The sequence below is a fragment of the Notamacropus eugenii genome, chromosome 3 (assembly GCF_028372415.1).
Source record: "Notamacropus eugenii isolate mMacEug1 chromosome 3, mMacEug1.pri_v2, whole genome shotgun sequence".
NCBI lineage: Eukaryota > Metazoa > Chordata > Mammalia > Diprotodontia > Macropodidae > Notamacropus > Notamacropus eugenii.
The window spans coordinates 139,715,038-139,740,692 of NC_092874.1; the positions used below are offsets into that span (position 1 = coordinate 139,715,038).

A 25,655-nucleotide genomic window follows, 5' to 3' on the forward strand; every position below is an offset into this window, starting at 1 on the left:
TTGTCCCTTTGTGCTCCAAGATTACAAAAACAACATCGCTATGTCAGGGTCAAAACAGAGTGCCCAACTGCAGCTGATCAGACAGATATGAGCTGAGAAGGCTCTACCACAGGTCAGGCACAAACAGTCCATATGAACATTTGGAGTGGAGATGTCTCTAAATTGGGGCATCTTATTTCCTTTGACCTTCTGCAATTCTGCTTTGCTCACAGAGCACAGTGTGTTCTTTGATGTGAGCATGCCATGCTGGGTAGTCCTGTGCCAGTGTCCCCCATGTCTCACAATCAATTCCAAAGTCCCTCAGAAAGACCTGTAGAGTGTCCTTGTATCGCTTCTTTTGACCTCCATATAAGCAGTTACTTTGTGTGAGTTCTCAGGAAAATAGTCTTTTAGGCAAACGTACTTTTGGCATTTGAACAATGTGGCCAGCCCATTGAAGGTGTTCTCTGTGTTATAGAGCTGGAATGTTTGGCAGGACCTCAGCATCTGATACTTTATCTTGCTAGGGATCTTCAGAATCTTCCTGAGACAACTCAAATGGAAGTAATACAGCTTCCTGGAATGGTGCTGGTATACTGTTCAGGTTTCAAAGGCATAAATTGGGGATATCAGCCCAATGGCTACGTAGACCTTCAGTTGGATATGGACTCTAATACCTCTTCTCTCTCACTTTTTCCTTTGGAGTCTCCCAAATACCAAGGTAGTAGTAGTAGTAAAAGGAAGAGGAGCAGGAGGAAGAGAAAGAGAAGGAGATGGCACTTAATAATTGCTTCCTGGTTGATTAACTAACTGATTACTCTTTCTATGGAACATTTATCTATTTCCACTAGCTCCTATGACTTTTTTTCTATCTTTACATTCTCTTTCTTTTACCTTAGAATTCTTCCCCTCAAACTGTGATCACAAAAGTCAAATTACATGCCATGTAATGTTGAGTCTAATATAAATAATAATGACTGTTGGTATGTGAGACAAGATGATTTTTTGTGACTTATAAACATGCCTAATAAGAACAAGGACGCACTTGCTAGCTATATGACCTTGCACAAGCAACATAACTTTTTTGGGTCCTGGTTTTCTCACATTTAAGATAAAACTATCATCTTCTAAGCTCCCTTCTAGCCTAAACATGCTACGAGATGGTATTTTTATATAATATTTTTCTTCAAAAAATCTCAGGGTATTTTCAAATACTGTCTGATGAATCCTTAAAAGGAATGCTGAGGTAGGTGGGTGGCAGATATTTCATATATTAAAAGCCTCTAGCTCTTGAATATAATTATTCCAATTGGTTTAAGTCTAAACAAAATAATTTAGGAACACTGAACTTTTAAGGAACTTTTAACCTGTAAAGTCTCTTCCAACTTCAAGAATTTATGATTTTATGATTAAAGACCAAAAATAAAGTAGAAAAGATCTCTTTCTTAGCTGATAAATTCAGTCCTATCCAGAGCTTCAGTTGGTACATACTACCCCTGATTTTAGCTCTTAGAAGTAAAAAACAATAGAGAGTGTGCGAAATGAAGGGGTTAGACAATAGAAATTCAGCTGGCATTTACAAGTATTTCTAGTCATGCATATGTATGTAATATAGACTTCTATATACATATGAGCATACATTTTATGTTTAAATACTAAATCTTTGGTTTCATATGTTCCTTTATATGAACCTTTAAGGCCTTTGACTTCCAAAAAAAAATTTAAACTGAATAGAACAAAATAAGGTGATATTTTATTTATTAAGTGGCTAACAATATAATGCAATATGTTAGTTGAAAAGGAATTCTAGGAAGGAATCATGTTTTGTTTTGTTTTTAAAGCAGAGGTGATAGTACATATAAAAAAATGGATGTTAGTCTCTTCTCTGTTACTCAAAAGAAACAAGACAATGTGAATTTGGATGGCACATAGAAAAACACCATGTCATGGGGTTGCAGGTGGATCATGCTTCTCTCCACAACCCCAGAGAGACACATTCTATAGTATCACATTCATCTGCGGGCACCTCATTATCAGAAAAAATATAGGCAAACTGAAAGGAGTTCAGAAAGAAGTAACAAAATGATAAAAAGCACTGGAGGGATTGACATGTGAGAAAAGATTTAAAAAGATGAAATCTCTATGCTTTTGCTAAGTGGTGACTAAGGAGGAACATGACAACTGTCTACAATTAAATGAAGGTTATAAACTCCAAAGAGAGACAGTGATTACCATGAATCAAGGGAGTACTACTTTGTAAAAAGATAAGATTAAGAAAAGAAACTTTAGGGCAAATATCAGGGACATTTTTGAAAGCTGAGATGTATTATGTTCTTTATGACAGCACTTTTGTCCTTTGAAATGTTTAAAATGGAACAAATTGGAAGTGCGTATAGCGCTTGTTGAGGTATGCCTTCAACAACATGACTTGGAGTGGACTCAGTGACCTCAGTAGACAGATTTTTCTACCAGTTCTCATTATTTTATAATTTGTGAGCCATGAGAGTTGTAATCAGTTGCTTCTTTTCTAATTCTTTTACCCTCCTATCGCTAATATACTTCAGATACCTTGGATAATAGCTGGTCATAGGAACTAAGGTTTCAGGAGAATGTCTCTCTGTGGTGTGTTATGTTATATGTATGGGGTAAGGAGGGAATAAGAACTTGTATAGCATCATGACAACCTCTTTTCCAGTATTTTATTGGGTCACACAGAGTAATATCTTAGTTTTGTTGTGTTGGGGATATATGAAAGACTTGAATTCAATTCAATAAGCATTTACTTAACAACTACTTTGTACAAGGTGCTAGGAATACAGAACAGACGGTACCTTCATTGAATTTATATTCTATGGAGAGATACAAAATTTGCACAAATAAATAGATAATTTGAGGAAGGTAAGAGTATTAACCACAAGAGTGACCAGAAAAGGCTTCCTGTAGAAGGGCACCAAAATTGAGTCTTAAAGTATGTTAAATATCTATGGAGACAGATATAAGAAGGTAGTCCAATCTAGGCATAGAGATGGTAAATTGCATGCTGAGTTCAGGAAATAAAAATTAGGTTGGTTTGACTGAAATGTAGCGTTGTATTAGAGGAGTACAATAAGGGAAGCAATGTAAAAGAAGCCTAGAAAGGCTGAAACCAGATTGTAAAGGACTTAAATGCCAAACTGAGGACTTTGTATTTCTTTCATAGGCAGTTGGGATTCATTGAAGATTATTTAACAGTGAGTGACACAGACCTATGCTGAAGGGTGATTTTCTTTTTGGGGGGCAGATGTGTGTAGGATGGATTGGATAAAGGAGAAAATGGAATCAGGGAAATCAATTATGAGGTGGTTGCCCTAATTCAGATATAAAGTGATGAGGGTCTGAACTAGAGTGGGGGTTATGCGACTAAAGAAAAGAAGTTGAAAACTATAACAGAGTTAGAACTGACAGGAGTTTTACCACTGACTGGACACTAAGGGTGAGAACAGAGAGCAAAAGATTGAAGATGACTGAAGTTTCAAACCTGAGTGACTGGCAGGATGGTGCGGCAACTGGAAATCAGCTGAACATTGTGTATACTTGATTCCTTTCAGGGACAAGTTCACCTTACCAATGAGCATCTTTAATATGTTGAAGTCAAGTAGTTCATGGCATTTTTATGCATTTTCCTACAGATTAATTAAAAGGAATCAAATAATTTTTTAAAAAATAACATATTCAAGCAGATTCTCTCCAGGTGCAAAGTAGGTACTTCCTATTGAGAAATGTACTCCTCTGGAAAGTACAGTAGCACTTAGTACCTAACAATACCTATGTATGTACCCCAAAAGACTTAATAGTAACTTCCAAATGTGGAAAGCCTTTTCTGACTCCCTTACATGTTAATGTTCTTTCACTCTTCATGTATGTACTTATTTGTTGGTAAAATGTAAGTTCTTTGAAAAGAAGAGTCTTGGTACAGTGGAAAGAGTACAGGGACTGAGGGTTCAAGTACCACTTCTGATGTTTACTCCTTGTGTGACCTTGGGAAAGCCTCTTCATTTTCCAGGACCTCAGTTTCCAAATCTATGAAATGAGGTGTTTGTATTAGATGGCTTTGGAGTTCCATTCAGCTCTAAATGAATGCTCCCATGACTTTAAAAAAAATATATAGGCTTACTGGTTTGATTTAGATTGGTGCCTAATTTACAGCAGGGTGTAGCAGAGGCCTAGAGATCATCTGGCCTCTACGTATGCCAAAAAGATGCACTGATTTCATCCAAGACACGACTGAGTATGATAACAAACCAAACCAAACATCAACAAACATGAACAGTTTCATCTCTAATGGAAATTGGTTCAAGTGACACATTTTCAGACTTCTAACAAGGGAGATTCAGATTTCAAAATGCCACTTTGGGGGTTTGTCCATAGATGAACACATAATTTTTTAAAAGTGAGGACTAAATGTGAAGCTTACCCTGGACAGAGTAACATTGATGTGATCAAATTAAAGGCCTTTGGAAAACTGGCCAGCATAGTTTACACGCCAGTGCTTCTATTTTTAGGTGTGACTCCCTTCTGCAATGTCAACTGTAACATTATCCTTGTTTTAAATCTCAGTATCTCAAATATCAGTTGCTACTAGTTGTCCAGTTCTCCCTTGGTTTATATCAGAGAGCCCAATGGAGCCTTCTGAAGAAACTGTACAGATTAACAAGGATAACTTTTTAGAAGTTCCCAGTTTATCTGATTCCCTTTCTGAAGATGAAGAAATTAAAGAAACCTTCAAGCCTGGCTTCTCCCCTCTCCCAAGGAGACGAGGCTCTGATTCTTCTGAATCAGATTATCCATATGTGGATACTCCTACTTCAGGTTCACGAAGAGTTTCCTTTGCTGATACCTTTGGATTCAATCTTGTATCTGTTAAAGAATTTGACAGCTGGGAGTTACCAGGAGCATCATCACATTTTGACTTAAGAGATGATGTTTTCCACACAGAGGAATATACTTTGTCTCCACTGTTTGATTTACCTGCCTCAAAAGAAGTGCTGATGCAGAAACTGCAGCTTCAGAAGGCAATCCTGGAGTCGACGGAGTTCCTACCTGGGGTTACAAGTATGAAGGGCACTATCCGAGTTTTGAATATTTCTTTTGAGAAGTTAGTATATGTTAGAATGTCTTTAGATAACTGGCAGACACATTATGATATTTTAGCAGAGTATGTCCCTAATTCTTGTGATGGTGAAACTGATCAATTCTCCTTTAAGATTTCATTGACTCCTCCTTATCAAAAAGATGGCGCTAGAGTTGAATTTTGTATACGTTATGAAACTTCTGTTGGCACATTTTGGTCAAACAATAATGGCGGAAACTATACCTTGATCTGTCAAAAGAAGGAAAGGGAGCAAGATCCTGAAAAATCACGGGAAGTAATAACTAGCAAACAGCTAAGAGGCTGCTTAAAGGTAAAATCAAGGTGAGGTTACATCTTATGGTTTTTTTAGTCTTGAGAGGCATGAATATTTGATGTCATACATTTTTCACTAGTTAAAAGAAATAGTCATTGTACTTCAGACTGTATTGTATGATATGTATTTAAAACCTTACTTGATTTTAATGATGTTCATTTTATTCAAAGTCTTATTACTTAATAGAGCATACCTCTTCTAAATCATAAAGAAAATATATAGATGTATGGTAGAAGATGAGCAGGAAGCTGAGTATGTGCACTGTTAATTGATACAGTTTTCTGAAGGAGTCTAAAGCAAGAGAGAGCACCAAATATTTTTAATCCCTTAAGATCTCACAGTGCTACCAATGGCTGATTCAAGGTAGACTGGGAAATTTGTAGGTGCTCCCCCCCTGCTCCCTAATATAAAACTTAATTCCTTCACATGTAAAAATGATAAATGAAGCTATAAGTCCTTTGATTCCCAGTCAATGTGCCTAAAAGTGTACTCTGAAACTTAAATAAATGAAAAAGATTTCTTCAAAAACTGAATACTACTTGGTTTTCCAACTGGAAAAAAATTACTTCCCACAATCTTATAATGTAGCTTAAAACCTGAAACAGATAAATTTTCTGAGTGACTTTTTTAGTTCATTTGTAAGGAACATTTGAGTGATGTCCCTGATTAGTCATATTTTGAGAGCAATGATTACAATATTAAAATGAAAAAGACACAATGAGGTGATGGGTAGAAGTATCTAAGAATTTTGACTGTGATCAAGCAAGTCAGTATAGTACTTACATACTAAAATGTAATAGGCTATCATGGTAAATACATCCCTAAAGAAATTACAAACAATAAGCTAAATGTGGTTAAAAAAATGAACAGAGACCAAGCAATTCAGATATACTGGTCTATGTTTGGGAGCTGTTAACATCTTTAGTAGACTTGAAAACCCATTTATAATTATAATAAAGAATGTCTGGTTTTTATTACCTCCATACCATAGATTGATTAAATTCCCATGGTATCAGGCTACCAGATCATCCTTTTAAAAAGGGAAGGTTAGTCTACTGCTGCTTTTCCTCAGCTCCTGCTAGAAAAGTCCCCAAATAAAAAATAAAACTATTGCTCCATAAATCACTGATCTGACTGTTTTTTGAGATTGTCCATTCTGTCAGTTCCTAATGTGGGAGAGGAGTGTGCCTTCAAACCATGTTGAAAATTGTGCTATGGAAAAAGCACTGTACTTAGTGCTAAAAAATACAGGCTCTTGTTCCAGCTCTGTCACTAACATTGTGTGAATAGTCATGAATCACAACCTCTCTGTCATCTAGTTTTTCAGTTTTTGAAGATTCATCCAGATAATGTAAGTGACACCTGAAAAAGCAGAAAGTGCTGTATAGATAGAAGTCATTGATTTAAAAAATAATGGTCTATTATTTTTAAAATAGTTGCAACAATGAAGCATTTGTGTTTTCTCCCTCAGATTTCTTAGGGTTTGTGCTTTGTACTCAGCTCTGTTAAGTGTGAATAAAGTTCCCTCCAATCTGCATTGTAAAGTTACCTGTAAATTGAAAAGTAGAGTTATAGCATCTGTGTATGCTAAGAGGATTATTTGTCCATTCACCATAAGATTTGGTTAACCCTCCCTTAAAAAATCTTCATTTATGGAATTCTTGAAACATAGATAATATCATGATCAAAATTTCATAATACATATCTTCGGCATTATAAGTTTGCATATATTTGAGACATTCAACGAGATCTTCATGAGTAGATATTTATTTAGCATTTTACAACTTGCTACTTTTCAGAAAAACAGGACTTTGGAAACAGTTCTTAGGGCTAAAAACAAAATATTATTTTACCAAGTGGATTATTACGTAGGATTAAAATGTGGTTTTGAAAGTGTATGCATTATCTGCTGTAATCTGGTACAGATCGGAAGTTCTCTATGCTTACCAAACTTGACTTGATGCCAAGAACAAAGAAAAGGCATCTCAGGCTTAACCTATTTCTATTTTTTTTTTTCACTGAAGAAAACTATATAGTAATACTAACTGAAGTTTTGCCCAAGGAATGAATAAGCGTATCTAGGATAAAAATAAGTGCATACATACACATGTATACATATACATAACATACATATGTACATATGCATATACATTCAGACATATGTACATCTGCACATATACACATACATGTGGAGAGAGAGAAAGAAAGAGAGAAATTTTTCAGAAGAGCTATCATTGAATTATAACAGACACCACCATTCAAGTCCTAATATCACTTTAGGGAAAAACCTGAGTCCTAAGCCACAAAATGGTCTGAAGGCCTGTAAAGTTTCCTAATGAGTTATAAAAATGGAAAAAAAGTCTTCCCCCTCAAACCCACAAATACATTTTCTGCAGTTCTATAACTTAAAAATGACCAATATAATTCAAACCACATTTTGAAAAAAACATTTGCCTCTGGAGAAGGCTTTCTGTGCTGAGTTTCAGTCCAACATGAATTTTTACATCTGATTTATATACCACTCAAAATGGAGTGTATAAAGGAAATCCTGACAGATCCTTAGAACAGCATGTGCCATAATAGAATATTTATACAGCTTTTCCATAATATAATTTATATGCAATGGGTTTCAAATATTCCTAAAACTCACACAAGAGAGTGCTATCAAATTTCAAAATGAAAATTACAGTTGCTTTCCATTGCAAGGGGCTTTGTCAGGGAAAAAAAATCCTTTTACCTTATTAGTGTGATATCACAAAATGTAATATAGTTTCCTAAAAGAAGGATGAGCTTAGTCTACTTTGATCAAATGAATTATTGTTTTTGACACATGGTTGTTGTTGCATTAGTGAAAGTAACTTTACAGTTGTTACTAGGAAAGGCAGACAAGCACTGTAGACAGAGTGATTGTCTAGGTGTCAAGAAGATCTGAATTCAAGTTTTCTCTCTATTATATACTTTTGTTTGGAGGCAATCAGGGTTAAGTGACTTGCCCAGGGTCACACAGCTAGTAACTGTCTGAGACCATATTTGAATTCAGATCCTCCTGACTCCAGGGCCAGTGTTCTATTCACTACACCACTTAGCTGCCCCTCTTATGTACTTTGTATGCCACTCAAACTCTTAATCACCAACGGAACTCTGCACAATTGTATGTTACAGATAAGTTACTGATCTGCATCAGTGGAGTCAATTTCCACATTGGGAATTCTCCACGCTGGTGAAATTATAGATCGGGACTAAAAACAAATAAGTGATATATTTACATAGCATCTAAAGAGATCAATTTATTGGCCACTTCCTTCTAGAAGAGAAAAAAGCATGGGAGATTTACTTCATGTACGCCTGTGTGCATGGAGCCAAATAATTGATACTCTAGTCTATAAACAGTAGTTAAAATCAAAATGAGGGATCTCTTCCACAAGCAGTAATATCTGCTTGGATTCTAAAAAGGAATGTCAATTCTTTTTAAACTGTATTTCCTTTTGGGATCTCTTAGATTGTCCCTCATGAAAGTGTCAACAATCTCTACTTGGAAGTTTATAGTGAAATGGGGCAACACGTAGAGAAGGGAATAGTCTCTGCCATTCCAGTCACTCTGCCATGTACTATATTTCCTTTAAAATTTTTTTCATTTTAAAATTTAAACTTTTAAAATGAAAAAAAATTTAAATTTATGAAGTTAAGCATTTTCTTAATACAGTAGGAAAAAAGTGATTGTATATGAAACTGCAAACTAATTATCTACAAATATAGATATTCTCAAGCCAAAACTTGCACATCTCCACTTTGGCATGGCCAGTTTGTTTTTTATTTTACAGCTTATTTTATTTTTTGCTGGTCTGTCTGCTTTGGATTGACTAAAAAAATGAAGAAAGATAGGAAAATACAGTTACTAAAATCCTGGGCATTAAGGTATTTAATCAAGGACATTTAATTGCACTGAAGTTAAATTGAATGTTCAGTGTTTTTTGTTGTTGTTGTTGTTGTTGTTGTTGTTGTGTTTTTGGTCTTTCTTTGTATCTCCAGGACTCAGAAGAGAACCTAGCACATAGTAGGTGCTGAATAAATGCTAATTGATAACTGACATATAGGTCATGAGCCAATCTTCATAGACATGTCTTTGCTATATGAACAAGTCAAATGGACTTAGATGATGCTTTCAGGAAGTAGATACAAAAATATGTTATGAATTCTGATGTAAATGAAATGTATACAAACATATATGACTGTCTTGAGAAGATAATGAGGTTTAGTGAAAAAAGAATTAGCTTTGGATTCAGAGGTCCTGGGTTCAAATCCTGTTTCTGATACTCTCTGACTTATCCATGTGCAAGTGACTCAAACTAACTATACCTCAATTCCAGTCTATAAAATCAACAGACTGAATAAGATTATTGCTGAGGTTACTTCCAGCTTAAATTTCTGACCCTATGATCTTTAAGAGCAGGTTAAGTGTAATATCATCCGCCCAATGGAGGAAAATACTTCAGAAGACTCTACTGTGCCTCAAATATGTCACCCACTGCTTTCTACAAAGCCTGTAGTGTTCCCAATTAAAGCTCTTCATTCCTTTTGGGCCTTGAAGGACTTTTCATTCTTCAAGAGCCCTCTATTAAAATGCAAATATCCCTGAGAAGAATAACACCTGAAGCAATTATGAGTAAAGCCATAGTAAAGAATCTAATTCATCAGAGCATTTCCGAATATGATAGATAATTGGGAGTAAAACCCATTGGAAATGAAACATAGCTTAGTTATTTAGTGGGTGTGTGTGTGTGGGGGAATCAGAAACACAAAGAAGCATAGAGGAAAAGGGAAAATGCCAAAGAAAACTTCACCTTTTTCAAGGTTGGCCTTGCTGATTTGCAATGGAAATGAAGGAATCTATTACAGACTTAAAATAAATAAATTTAGAAGAAATATGTAGGTTACATTTTCTCTTAGTTAAGACAGGTGTCATGGAATGTGCAGAATGCATTGTTATCAGTGGAATCTGTGGTTCAGGGTGGTCTATGATAGGACGTCACTTGTTCTAGTCACCAAAAACATGTCTGTTCAGCTTCAACCACAATATTTTTTTTCTTAAACGAACCAAATCTAGAAAATTTCAAAGTAGAGAAATTATGTAGTATGGATACAAGGTGGGGTGTAAAAGCATGGACAGAGAGCAGTAAAGAAATCCCTGAGTGATATGAATGTCAAAGATAATGTTCAGTATAAACCTAAGAAGCAAGGCATAGAAACAAGCAGAGTCAACAATAAAAAGAAAAAAAATCTAACAATTTCATTTAAAAATATAGTTTTCCTATGCAGAGTGGTAAAATCATGACGAAACTGGAAAATGGAGGCGAAAGCACATGGTCATGCAGTATATTCTAATTACTGACTCTGAATTTACTGATTGTAGGTTTCTAAATGCTTTGCAATTTCTATCCAAGGAGGTGTAGATAGGTTCAAGGCAGACTCAAGGATTTGTTCACTTTGGGATCAGTTCAGTCCTGGTAGAAGGGCCTATTTAAAGGGAAGGAATCTTAGATGATAATAACTCCATCAATCCATCAGCAAGAATTTATCAAGTGTTTACTATGTTCCATGCTCTGTGCTAAGATCTGGGGATACAAAAGGTAGTTTGGGGGCAGAAAACAATTGTCAATGAGATTAAATTCTAATAGGAGCTAATAAGGATTTAGGTATATAAATGATATTTCCAGAGTATGTGAGGGTAATCTTAAAGGGGGAGACCCTAGTAACTGGGTGGGGGAGGGATGACCTACAGAAGCTGGGATTTGATCTGAGTTTTTACAGAAACCAGGAAAACTAGGAAGCAGCGACAAGGGGCAGAGCATTCCAGGCAAGTAACAGTACTCCATAAAAATTTAAGAATAATGTCTTTGGTAGATATTTCCATTTCAAAAACTCAGAATCTCCAAGATACATGAAACAAAAAGTTTTTGAAATATAGAGACCCAGCAGAGGAGATCAGAAGCATGTGGAAAGAGGATGAGATATCTAATCTCAATTGTCCTTTCTGCTAGTGGAGTTGCACTTAGGATGCTTTCAGTGAGTCTATATAGGGTGAACTTAACATCTTGATATTTTCTTAATTACAAAAAGCAATTATTTTATCCATATGTATTACAGTCTATAGGACATTAAATATAAAGGAATGGTATCAGAATTTTGCTTGGTTCATCAAGGGAGGTCCTTGTCTCAGGACTGTTTTTGATTGAATACCATACGAGAACAAAATGAACATGACGATGATGATGATAGTTGATATTTATATAGCACTAAAAGAGCTGAAAAGTGTTTTACATACATTTTTTCATTTGGTTCCTAGAGTCCTGTCATCAAGTGCTACTGGTATTATTATTTCCCTTTTATAAGTGCAGAAACTAATAGAGTTTAATTGATTAGTCCATGCCCAATAGTCATTAAATATTAGAAACAAGATAAGGATTCCAGATTTCTCCTGACTTTAAGTCTGACTATTAAACCTGACCTCAGTAAAGCCACATTAGGCAGCAGAACAGAAAATGAGGTTGCAGAGAACGTGCCAATGGCAGGTGTCTTGGGAGCTTCCAGTTGGCAGGCAGGGGATAGCCCTGCCTGTGGCACTGAGGAAACTGCCCTCCAGTTTCTATTTTGATAGGCACCCACAAGTGCCCTAATACATTTCTGCTCAGAGAAGGTCCACTCCAGATCTATAAACATTGGTATTGTCTTAAAGTTGATTAGAAACCCTGGAGGGAGAGTAGAGCCAAAAACAGCGCTCCGCCCCCCCCCCCCCCCCCCCCCACTGCCACCACACTCCCTTAGCTTATTGCAACCACTAGCTAAATGCTCATTCTTGGAGCTAAAAACAAAAATTCATTTCTGGCATCACACTCCCTAGAGCCTATGAAACTGCCTTGGGATATTGCATTCCAAGCAGAGAAGTCAGCAAATACATGAAGATGTATGTTTTTGGCATTTTTCTGTCTTCTTTCTATGCCACCTCTCCCCCTCCTGCTCCCATCCCCGGGAACCCATTATCTGCATGCTTCATGCTTTGGAATCCAACTCAAGACTGTTCTTCCCCATAACCCATCCTTGCACACTCTCCTATCAAAGCTATTTTCAGCTATTTGCCATGTGGCAGGGGATAATAAGTTAATGTATATTAAGGAGTTAATGACTGATAAAGTATTAATATTAATAGTGGACAATGCTTTCACATAAAGGAGTGAAACTCTAATGGTGACTATCAGTCAGCTAGTGGTATATATATATATATACACAAATGCACGCATTTATTTACACATATACATATATGTGTATACATGTGCACACATACATGCATATATAAACATAATTATACACACATATGAACATATTTATACACACATATGTGTATCTATCTATCTGAAAACAGGGGGCCTTCTCAGATCCTCACAAATTATCTAGAATAATTCTTACCCTAAGTATGAATTCCATCTATATCAACACTCGCCTCTGTTTGTATCCAGCTATGGGGAATTCACTATCCTCCAAGGCAGTCTGTCCTATCTTGGCATAGGTCTAACTGTTAAGAAGTTTTCCTTATTTTGAGCTAAAATGTTTCCTCTTATAATTTCCTTCCAATGAGCCTAGTTCTGACCTTTGGGATTAAAAAGAACAAAGCTCTTCCATATGACAATCCTTTAAATATCTGAATATGTTGTTATGTTCCACCTAAGTTCTGTCTTGTTCAGGCTAAATGGTATTAGAGACTCTTGTAACAATGTTTTAAGTCACTTTACCATCCTACTTGCTATGCTCTGGAGACTTAGTGGATTATCAATATTTCTAACATGTCTCTGAGAAAGTGACATGAAAAATTGGACATTTTTTGGATGTGGTCTGTCTTAGGAAAAGTAAAGTGGGAATAAAACCTTCTTAATGTGAGATTTGTGAACTTGCTTTAAAAATATTTTGAAAATGATTTTAATAGAATTAATTTCATTTGCAATCATGTCTGTGTATATGTATATGTATTGCACCGCTCTTTTATTTTCTGCATTTAAAAACATTATTCTGAAAAGGGATAGTTTCACTAAATTGCTCTCCATAATGGGTGGATCAGTTCACAACTCCAGCAACAGTGCATGTATCTGTATTTTTCGACATCCCTTCAACATTTGTCATTTCCTTTTTCTGTCACAGTAGCCAACCTGATAGGTATAAGGTGGTATCTTAGACCTATTTTAATTTGCATTTTTCTAATCAATAGTGATTTGAGCATTTTTTAATATGACTCTAGATAGCTTCCATTTCTTCTTCTGAAAACTATCTGTCCATATACTTAGACCATTAATCAATTGGGGAATGACTCATATTCTTATAAATTTGGCTCAGTTCCCTATATATGTAAGAAATGAGAACTTTATTAGAAAAACTTGCTGTAAATTCTACCCTAACCTCCCAAGTTTCTTGCTTCCCTTTTAATTTTGGTTGCATTGATTTTGTTTGTGAAAAACCTTTTGAATTTGATTTAATCAAAATTATCCATTTTACATCCTCTGTATCTCTTGTTTGGTCATAATATTTATGTATATATGGAAACTTTTTTGTTAATGATTTCCTTGGGTATATGTCTAACAGAATCCCTGTGTCACAGGGAATATATATATATGTGTATATGCATGTGTGTATATATGTGTATGTATGTGTATATATATATATATATATATATATATATATATATATATATATAAATATATGCTTTCCAGAATAGTGATGTCAATCAACAATTCTACCAATAATAAATTAATGTCCCTGTCTTTCTACAATACTCCAACATTGACTATTCCCATCTTTTGTCATCAGTGGGACTTTTCTGACTGTGAGGTGAAAGCTCATGCTTGTAATTTGCATTTCTCTTATTATTAGTGATTTGGAACATTCTTTCATATGGCTGTTCATGGTGTGCATTCTTCTTTTGAGAACTTTTTTGTTCATATCCTTTGACCCCATATGTATTGAGAAATGGCCTTTGATCTTATACATTTGTTGGTTGCATATAGATCTTGGATAGCCCAAACATTTTTAAATGTCATTTTTATGTGTTCATCAATCACATTCAACAACCCTGGGACATAGTTTGGGTCAGGGGATTTTAATTCATTTCAGGCAGCTTAGTGATCTTGTACCATTTCACTTTGGTGGGGAGGACCACAATTCATGGAGCAACAGGTTCATAGAAATTAGAGCTAGAAGAAAATTCAAATAATATCTAGTTTTTCCCATGAAATATTTTTGTTTTGTCATCCTTAGTCTACAGATAATTTTCTTTGGATAGGAAAAAACAGGCATGAAATAGAAGTTATGGAATTCCTTTTTTTCCCTCAGAAATCATTTATTTCTTCCCCATTCATCCCAAGCGGGAAGTTCCATCCATGGCAGTCTTCCTCTTGTTCCCAACAGAACTTTAAAAGAATGAACAACAAAAGATATTTTTGTTTTCTTTAGTATTTATGAATTGTAAACATAAACTCACATTGGATTTCCTGTCACTGATTCACAAGACCTCAAATCCTTTCAATTTATCCTGAGTTTACCTGTCCTCTTCTACATGTCACTTAAAAATTTGAGTTCATTAATGAACCCCTTAAGCATCTACATCATTCTCTTTAGACACCACTGCCTTTCCCTCCTTATTGGAATCATTTGCTTCTGTTTTGTCAGAATTTTATTCTTGAAACTCTCTTATCTCTCTTGGGTTGATTTTCCTTTAGGAATGTCAGGCTTTTAGATGTGATTTTTTTCTATCCCTGAAATCTTCTAAAAACACTCTTTTAAAGGCTAAGAGGGAGGTGAGATTATGCTTAATGTGAGGTCACCAAGAATAACAGCATGGTTTTGGAGTTGAGGATGATTGCAAGCTAGTCTTCCTTCAGAAAGGTAGTATGGTGACCTTGAAGTCAGTAGGCATTAAGGATAAGACTGTGGACAAGATGAAGCAATGACCTTATCAAAACACCACAATAATTTAGATAGTGTCACTGTGTGGGAATTTATTCTTTGGGCTCTCTGATTATTTGCATTGTAGTTTATCTGTGGTTCTAGATTTTCTACTGTGCACCTTCTACTACCCTTTTTTCCCTTCCTTAGTTGCTAATTTGGAGAAGAGGTAATATTAAAAGGAAAATATGGGGATTTGAATAGGGACTAGATCAGTAACTTCAATGGTGTACAAAGTTCCTAGTAAGGAACTTCATTTGCCAGTGCATGTTGGCACCTTCTCTGCAACTATTTGAATCCTTATTAATGAACAATGCTGGCAAAAGTGAAAATGGAAAAATAAAGAAGGGCCAAGTTGCGGTTTCTAGATTTCTTGTGGATTTCAATTTCATTTTACATGTATACTTGAGATGTGGCTACATATAATTTGAGTGTAGCTATGCTTTTACTGGATTGAATTTATACTTGAATTTAAGGTAAAAGAGCTACGATTTCAACAGTGTGTGTGTGGGGTACCCACTGTGAGAACTCATTCCACTAACACATTTTAAAATTAACTTTGATTTAATGGTTACTAGGGAGTTACCAGACTAGTCAGTTTCAAAATTGGGATTTGAACCCACAAAGTCTTGACTCTAAGTCTAGTATTCTATCTGCTGTATAACACTGCTTGTTGTTGAATTTAGATACAGAAAACAAACTCGGTTTTTAAAAACATTCCGGTAATTTTTTCAGTCTTCTTTGTTTAAAGACTATATGAAGGAAAAAATCCTCAGGACAGAGCTCTGTAAGCCCCACCATTTTCGATTTCTTTGCTGCCACTCTAAAAGAATCACCCTGTTTAACAGACACAGTGGTGTTATTATCTATTATATAAATAATAACCAGTTTTGAAGTCTTAATCATGCCATCCTGCTGCTTAAAGATTTTATGACAAATAGAAATAAATTGCTAAATTGGACTTTTATACCCCATTGTTTAGTGACAGAGACCAATTGTACATTAAACAAACCTGTCATAGAGAATTTTAACATCCTTTTTCTACCCTCTCCCTCCCCAGGTGATTCTGGAAATGGTCTGTCTGTGTGGCACATGAGGGCTATTCAAATCACAATAAATAGAAATAGAATTCTAACAAAAAAAACTGCTGTAACTGGCATATGTGCAGCTGTGGCTGTGATATTTTGATCCTTTTTCAAATTTTCACTAATACTAATGAACTAAAGGACCTCCTTCTTCCCTCTATCCTCAATGATCTACATAGTATGCATTTGTAATAATGAAACACTGTGCTTGAGAATTATGTAAGACTCATTTCATTAGTAGATTTTATTCTAATAATATTCTGGGTGATTTTTTTTCTAATTCAAAAAAACTTTTTGACTCTGAAGTTTAAAAAAAAAGATCTACATTGCTATAAAATTTTTGTTGTTCTTCTGACCCAGTGGGACTCTCATAGAGTATTGCTTATCTATATCTCGACATCATAATAAGTAAGTTATCAGAATTGAAAATAGGTAAAATGTCCACATTTCACTTATTTCATTGAGATGTAATGGGAAGAGCACTGTGTCTGGAGTCAGTATTAAGGTTCAGATCCCACGTCAGCCACTTATTACATGACCTTGGACAAATCGGTTAGCTCTTGGGGGTTAATTTTCTGATTTATGAGAAGAGCAGGTTGTAGGTGACCTTTAAAGAACCTTCCAACTCAATATGTTTTCCAGTGATCTTCTGAAGATTAGTTCTAGTAGTAAGGACTGTACTTGTGATTTTATTGATGCAGAATCTTTGGGTAAGGAATTCCCTCTAATAATACAGGGGGTTACTTTCTCTGAAATTTAATGCCTGGAGTGCTGAGGTGATAAATGACTTATTCAGGATCACACAGCCAGTGTTTATCAGAGTTAAAACTTAAACCCTTGTCCTGGTCTCAAGACTACCTGCTGTATTCCCTTTGAAAAAACAATATCCACAAATAAATTGCTACAAATATTTCTTCCTCTAATTTCATTAACAAAATTAATTAATTAAATGAATTCAACTTCAAGGGACTTGAAAATTGCATATAGAGAATTTTTTCTCATATTCTGGCATAGGGAAAAGAATTATGCTTTTGATTTAATATCCACTGTAATTCCTTAAGATTATGTTTTCTGGTTTACATACAACTATGATCATTATTATTGATATCAATAGACTGCTGCATAATTTTTAAGAAATTGATATTGAATTATCACACCTTTGGATTCAAACAGAATTATTGTTGAAATCATTCCAAAAGTTTTTTTGTGTCCTTTTCAAATCCTTGGGATGGCTGAAATCCTTCAGAATTTGTTTTAGATTCTGATAATAGCTTCTATGAAGACATTACATCTTCCTGACTTAATGTCTAACTCCTCTTGTAACTTAAATCCGTTTACTCTTTGGCTGTCAGTGGAGATGGAGAATAGAAGAGCATCATCTTTATACTTGAATGCTTGCCGCTAATTACACTGTCTTCCTGAAGGATATCTATTTTCCTGTGTTCGAGAATCCTGCACCCATCCAACCACATGACTACATGCCAGTCATTTAGATAAAACACTGTGCGTAAGAGTCATCCTTGCATATTCCACTTGCTAAACTTTGAGACATCTTTACTAATTTCTTTTTGAAGCTTGCCATGTTGTTCTTTCCATTCTTAAAATATGGAACCTCACTTGGAAGATAGTATTACTAGGCTGGCAGCAAATTCTGTTGTTGTTTAGTTGTTTTCAGTCATATCTGACTTGAGATGTAGTTACATGTAATTTGATTGTAGATATGCTGTCCTATTCTTTGTGACCCCCTTTTGGGGTTTTCTTGGCAAAGTTTTTACTAATTTGTCATTTCCTTCTCCATCTACCTAATTTTACAAATGATGAAACTGAGGCTAACAGGGTTTGGTAAATTGCCCAGGGTCAAAAAGCTAGTAATCTGAGTAAATCTGAGGCCAAATTTGAACTTGGGACTTCCTGACTCCAGGGTTGGCACTCCGTCTACCATGACACCTAGAAGTGATTGGTAATTCCAGAGCCTAGAATGCTATACTTTCCCCTAATTTGTGACTCTGGCTTAGCTTGAAAGCCTCTGAATATAACTTTTTGGGGGATCAGGTTTGAGTTGAGCCAAAGATCCCTCATCTACAGTACAATGGAACAAATGGCAAATTTGGAGTCTGGAGAGAGGTTCAAATCCTGGCTCTGATGCATATCAATTGTGTGAACTTAGTCAAGTCTCTTGACTCTTATAAGGTTCAATGACCTCATTTGTAATTTTATTTAGCTGTATTTATGAAGTGCCTGTAGTGTGGACTTCATAGGCAACTGGAGAGGATTAAAAGTGATGCACTTTATGATCTTAAGGAGCTTATATTCTATCAATACAACAATTACCCAGATAGTAATAATATGGTGAAGAAAAGGATGAGTTAAAGAAGAGATCTACAGAGAGTGGTTACTCTAAAGTACTATTGACCTCATTTCACAGAGAGATAACTGAAGCTTAAATAAGCCAAGGAACTTGTTCATAATTATGCAGCTAGGTATGTTAGAGGCAGGGGTGGTCAGGTCTTTCTGAATCCAGGTCCAGTCCTCTGTGCACTAAACAGATGGGCAATGTAAAATCTGTACACAATTCCCTTTTCTCTTTCAACATAATGACCCATAGAATCAATTCACGAGTTCCTACTGCCTGAAAATCCCTTCACTCTAGAGGTGAATGAGTCAGGAGTAGTCACCTCCTTGGGTAGTACAATGTGTCAGAACAAAAAGACAGAAAATCCCCCTCCCCACACTTTACTATACAAGTCAAAGAAGTGCAAGAGACTGGAACAATCAGACAAAAATTGATCCCAGGAGGGCATTTAGCTTATTCTGTTCTGCAGCTACAGACCAGTATTCAAAACATGCTGAAAAGATATTGTGTCAAAAATTAATTTAATTAGATTAATTAAATTTCTTTTGCTTCATAAATGAGAGTTAATTAATGTTAATTAAAAATTAAGAAATTATACTCTTAGATGTCTAGGTCTAATAGTGTAATTAATACACTAAACTATCTTGATTCTTGTTTGCTTTACATTTGCAAAATTTGATGAAAGAACTTAAATATTCTAGACAAATGGAAATTAAAATAATTTTACTCCCCTCCTTCTTTCATTTGAGCACATGGTAGGCATAGTCATGCTACAATATGTTGCAAAAGACAGCTTTAGTGTTTGACAAATGAAATAAAAAACCTTCTCAAAGACATATAGGACTAGACTAGTCATGTAGTAAAAATGAAAGGTTGAGTGTTACATCTAAAACTCATTGAAAGAAAAAGAACAAGATGGAGGTCCACAATGCCATGGATTGATTCTTCAATTGATAATTTATGAAAAAGCATAGACAAAAATTTCAGAGGATTAAGCAGAAAGAAATTGCAAACTGACTTGGTAGAAGGAATGTACAGAGAGATGGAATTAACAATGAAAGTATCGATTGCATAAAATGAATATTGCATTGGACCAATATTCCTATCAAATTTTTAAACACAGTTGCTATGGCTAGATTATACAACTATACAACTATACTTTCTTAGTGAAGAAAGGCATGATTTCCCATGCCTAGGTCTAGTGCCATTACTTCATGACAAAAGATATAAACTATTATCAAAGGAATTCCTCTTCTCCAGACCAACTTTTTGGTCTGTAGAAGGGAGAGAAAAGTTACTCTATTTTATTTTCCTGTACTATAGATTCTCACTGCTAATGAGACACTATGTCTAATAAGAATTCATAATATAACTTCATAGCCTTCCCAAGCCCCATCGTGGGACTATTTTCCCAGAACTATACTCTTTTTAATTAAACTTTGGGAATCATTATATTTTAATGGTTTGTTTTTATTCCTTTGTGAAAACTGTAATAAGAAAGAATTTATTATGAGATACTTTTGGCTTACACCTTCCCACTGCAATTTTGGCTCTTTTCAGAGAAGGTCTGCAAGTTGGTTGCTGGCCTGTTTTTTTTAATAGGCATGAAAATATATTTTAATGACCATAACCAAACTGTTACAGAGATGAAACATCTATCATTAATTCAAGTGATGATTAATATTTTCCTAATCACTGCCATCTTTACATAGGATCATAGATTTGGAGTTGGAAATCATCATGTTCAAAGCCTATCATTTTACAAACAAGGATGCTGGATATTGACGCTTAGAGTCTCATTTACCTCCTCACAGAGCATTAATTTTGTCCTGGACATAAAAAATTTGAAGTGCTTGAAGTGTTAAACAGTGCTATGGTCACTAGACTTGGAGTTAGGATTGTCTTGGATTTGAATTCAAAGTCTAATGCTTACTAGTTGTGTGCTACTGATGAGCCATTTAATGTTTCTGAACCTCAATTTCCTCTTTAATTCTTGGATACCAAAGGATCATGATGGAAACTTGGTGTGAAAATACCCAGTACCAACAAGAGATCAAATAGATAAGTATTTGTCTTTCTACTTCAATGGCTCCTCTTCCTTCTTTTCCTGACCTCTTAATATGTGGCTGTTCAGTTGGTTTTCAGTCATGTTCAACTCTTTGTGACCCCATTTGGGGCCTTCTTGGCAAAGATACTATAGTAGTTTGCCATTTCCTTCGCCAGCTCATTTTACAGATGAGAAAATTGAGGAAAACAGGGTTAAGTGACTTGCCCAAGGTCGCAGAGATGGTAAGTGTCTTGAGGATGAATTTGAACTCAGGAAGACGAGTCTTCCTGACTCCAGGACCAGCTCTCTATCCACTGCACCACCTAGCTGCCCAACCTCTTAATGAGTATTCTCTGAAGTGAAAATTCTTTCCCTTCACTCATTCATTTCCAAGGTTCAGCAATGACCTCTATGCTTATGATTCCAAAATCTATCTCCAGTCCTGATCTCTTTTCTGGTGACTCTAGACTTACATCTCTAATTAATTATAAGCCATCTCTAAATGGATATTCCTTTATCAATCTCAAACTCACTATATCCTAAACCAAGCATATTAACTTTTTCCCATGTGGCTGCTGTCTCTGGCACCACTATTTATCTTGCTTTCCATATTGCAATCTTGATATTATCTTTGACTATTTCCTCTCTATGACTCTTCATAGACAGTATATTGGGTGGGACTTTTTATTATATCTCTGGGACATCTCATATCTTTTTTTTTTCCTTCCTCTCCATTCCCATAGCCACAACCCTATTAAAGGTCTTCATTACCACTTGGCTATGTAAGTCTTCCTGCCTTTAGTGTCTGAAATCCAACCTTCACACTGCTGTCAAAAGTAATATTTTCTTATATACATATCTGGCTATATGAATATTCTGAATGAAAAATTTTAGTAGCTACCATGCCTACTCATTTCTTTGACATTCAAGGCCCTCCATAATCATAACCTTTCCAAACTTATTTCATGTTACTATGTAGCCTGTGTTCTAACCAAACGGGAACTCTGTCTGCTCTCTGAACATACCCTGCACTGTCAGTTCCCTCACTTTGCTTATGCTGTACCTTATGCTTGAAATTTTCTCTCTCTGTTTTTTTGGTTGTTTTATTCCAACACATACTTTTTAAAAACAAACTCAGATGCTACCTCCTTTCTAACATCCCCTGTTAGTGACCTTTCTCCTTGAACGACTGAGGTACTTTGTTTCGCAACTTTCTAATGCATTTATGATGTAATGTTATGTGTTATGGTCATCTATGTGTCTTATCCTTATTCTAGACTGCCAACACTGGGAAGACTATATCTTATCTCAACTTTGAACTTTCTTCAAGTAGCTAGGATTATAGTATTACAAATTTAAGCTTAGAAGGGATCTGAGAATTCACCTAACTTATCCCCATTACACTACTCCGTTCTATAGGTAACTCCATTTTTTGCCCACTTGAGCCATGATGGTTTCTTGAGAGACAGCTCTGTGGTGTTGTGTAATAGAAGATGTAAGTCCCTGGTCACTGAGAGAAGAGTGAGCCTACAAGACAGCATGCTGGCAAAAGTGGAGAAAAGGTTTCATTAAATTCAGAGCATCGGTTGAGAAAAGTAGAGGAGTTTGAGGAAGAATAAAGAAAGAAAAGGTGAACTTTTGACTGACAGAGGAGCAATCTCTTTGGGACTGAACACAAGAAGGGAAGCTGGCCCTCAATATGTCTCCTGACTTCTAGAGCTTACAACCCTAGAAACTACTAAAGACAGACTCACCCTGGCAAGATTGTTCGTTGGTTGACCCAAGATGCCATCTTGCTTTCAAAAAGCCCATTTACTCTTGTGAATTCATTTATTTAAGTTAATCTATACAACTTCTCTGATTTTCATTTTTTTTGTTTACTGTGATAGAGGTTTACTAGCGGAGCTGTGGTTGGAAAATGGTGAGAATATCCTTCCTGTTAGAGTGACCAGGGAAAATTCCTTTTTTCTGAACCTCTAAAAGAGAAAGTATCATTCCCCTGGACAATAGATATTTTTGCTGTGGTTGATAGGGATAATTCTAGCATAATACCCCTTTTGGAGTCAGGAGAGGGAAAGAGTGATTATCTAGTCATGGCTGGTCTGGATCCCGTCCCTCCAACTCAAAGCTACTGGTGGTATAGCCATGGTCCTCCTACTTTCTTCAAAGGTGGAAATCTCGTTTTCCCTTTGGAGATATGGGATGGAGACTCCCCACATCCCAGACTGGATTTCTAGCCATATCGCACTCTGACCAAGTATTTTATGTTGGATGTATTCATATCTATATTGAATGTTGGTTGGGAGAATAAGCCCAGACAGATTACACACAGATAGGGAAACTGAGGCCCAAAGAGGTTAACATGTCATAGATGTGGTAACAGAATTGAGATTCTAACCCATGTCCTCCAAATCCAATTCCAGTATTCTTTCCTCTGTGCTGTTACCTCTTTAGCATGGAGTGCTATACATAGCAGGCACTTAACATATGTGTGCTAAATAAATGAATTAATTATTTGATGGATGTAGTGTAAGTGCTATTATCCCTTATTTGTCAATGAGGAAACTGAGGTTCACAGAGTCCAAATAAGCAAGAGCTAGATTTTAAATCCAGAGCTTTTGATTCCAAGTCCAGTCCTCTTTCCACTACTACATGATAGCTCTTCTCTCACTACTTTGAAGATTCACATAATTTAGACAAAGTAAAAGTCTAAAAGTCTGAGGCTTTGTATACACAACTGTAAAACAATGAAGTTGAACGGTGGAAAATTGTCAATCAGATGGTTATTCTATTAATGCAAAACCCCTAAATCTGTTCAGTGACATTTAAAAAATAGAATTAGTTGAATAGATTGACTGCTTTGGCCTCACACAGATACATCCTAAATTTAGACAGCTGGCATCAGTTCCCAAAATAGAAGGACAAAGGTCAGCTTAAGTAAGAAACTGACAGTTGGTAAAATATATTACAAGTCCTTCAGACTACCAAATGATTTTTAATACCGTTCTTGTTACCCCTACAAAAGTGACCTCTTTCCTTACTAAGATTTTTGTGATTTCAATGACACGGAGAAGTATGAAGAAATTCCTTGAACAAATGCAGACCAGCAGTTTTTCTGCAACTTATAGCTGCAGACAGCTCCTGGGTCATTGAGATGTTAAGTTGTTTGTCCCGGGTCAGAGAGGGAAGATGTGTTAGAGAACATACTGACTGGAACCCAGGCATTCTTACATACAAGATCAGCTCTCTGTTCATCAGATGAAGCTTCCTCTTAAAAATATTTTTCAATTAGAAGTTAATCATCATTTCCTTGACCCAGTGAGAAACATGATTCATCTGCAGGTCTCTGACTTGGCTATACTCAGTGTCTGTGAGCTGATGGAAACCCATCTTGAGTATACAATGTAAAAAAAGACAAGGAGTATAACTTTTGTCCTCAGATATGAGGACGTATGCCAGTTTATGCTGCTTTTGCTTGCCAACTCTATCCCTCACCTAGTATGGGGGTACCACTTTGCTGTGCTCTGCTTTAGCTAATAACCCTGATTTTTGATTCCTTATATTCTGTAACTTAGACTTTCATCAGCTTTTCTGGGGACTTGTTAATAGTGTCTCTTTAATTATCCCTATTCCACTACTTAGACAGCTTAGGTGGCAAAGTGGATAGAGCACTGAGACTACAGTCAGGAAGACCTGAGTTCAAATCTGTATTCAGACACTTACTCAGACTCCGGGAAGTCACTTAACCCTGTCTGATTCAGTTTCCTCATGTATAAAACGAGCTGGAAAAGGAAATGGCAAACAATTCCAGTATCTTTGCCAAGAAAACCACAAAAGAGGTCTTGGAGAGTCAGACACAATTCAAAATGACTGAAACAATTCCACTGCCTCCATTTTTTATAGCAAAGATTAGTTTAGTCTATATGAAAGAGAAGTAACCCACGGAAAAGTTAAAAAAAATCAGTAGATGAACTAATTTACTTGTCTTTCATGAAACTGCTTTCTTCAGGTTCTCCTCCTGTATAACCACAGCTGTTTTATGTTAATTCTCTCTTCTCTTAAGCATAAGCCCTCTTCAACTCTCTGTCCTATCTCTATCCTTTTTCCATACCTTCTCTTTGGAGGATATCGATTCCCAAGGGTTCAATCATCACCACTACACAAATTGCTTTAATTCTAATGTTACCTTTTTCAGTTGCTTTATGGACATTTTCTCTGGTTATCATCCATTCCTGAAATGCTTTCCCTCCTCATCTCCCCCTAATGGATTCTCTGATTTTCTTTAAGTCTCAACTAAAATTCCATTTCCTACAGGAATCCTTTACTAACTCTTCTCAATTCTAGGGCCCTCCTTCTTTAAATTATGTCCTATTTATCCTGCAAATAGCTTGTTTGTACATATTTGCTTACTTCTTATTGTGAGCTCCTTGAGGATAGGGATGGCCTTTGTCTCTTTTGTATCCACATTTAACATGGTGCCTAGTACATAGTAGGCACTTTTCAGTTGTTGTTCAGGTGTTTTTCCATCATGTTGGGCTCTTTGTAACCCCATTTGCTGTTTTCTTAGCAAAGACATTGGAGAATTATCCCTATCTACCACACCACAAACATTTCCTTCTCTGGATCATTTTAAAGATGAAGAAACTGAGGCAAATAAGGTTAAGTGACTTGTCACATAGCTAGTAAGTGTCTGAGGCCGAATTTGAACTCAGGTCCTTTGGCACTTTATCCACTTGTCCTCCAGTTGCTCCTAGTAGGCACCT

The 25,655-nt window shown here is 35.9% G+C and overlaps 1 protein-coding gene across 1 annotated transcript in view; it reads left to right on the forward strand.

Moving 5' to 3' along the window:
- The first annotated feature begins 4,637 nt into the window (after positions 1-4,637).
- The window catches only part of PPP1R3A (protein phosphatase 1 regulatory subunit 3A), a 71,495-nt gene continuing 50,477 nt past the window's right edge, over positions 4,638-25,655 (forward strand). Inside the window, exon 1 of the mRNA XM_072652993.1 lies at positions 4,638-5,431. Coding sequence (XP_072509094.1) covers positions 4,638-5,431 — 794 coding nt within the window. The remainder of the gene's footprint in view (positions 5,432-25,655) is intronic.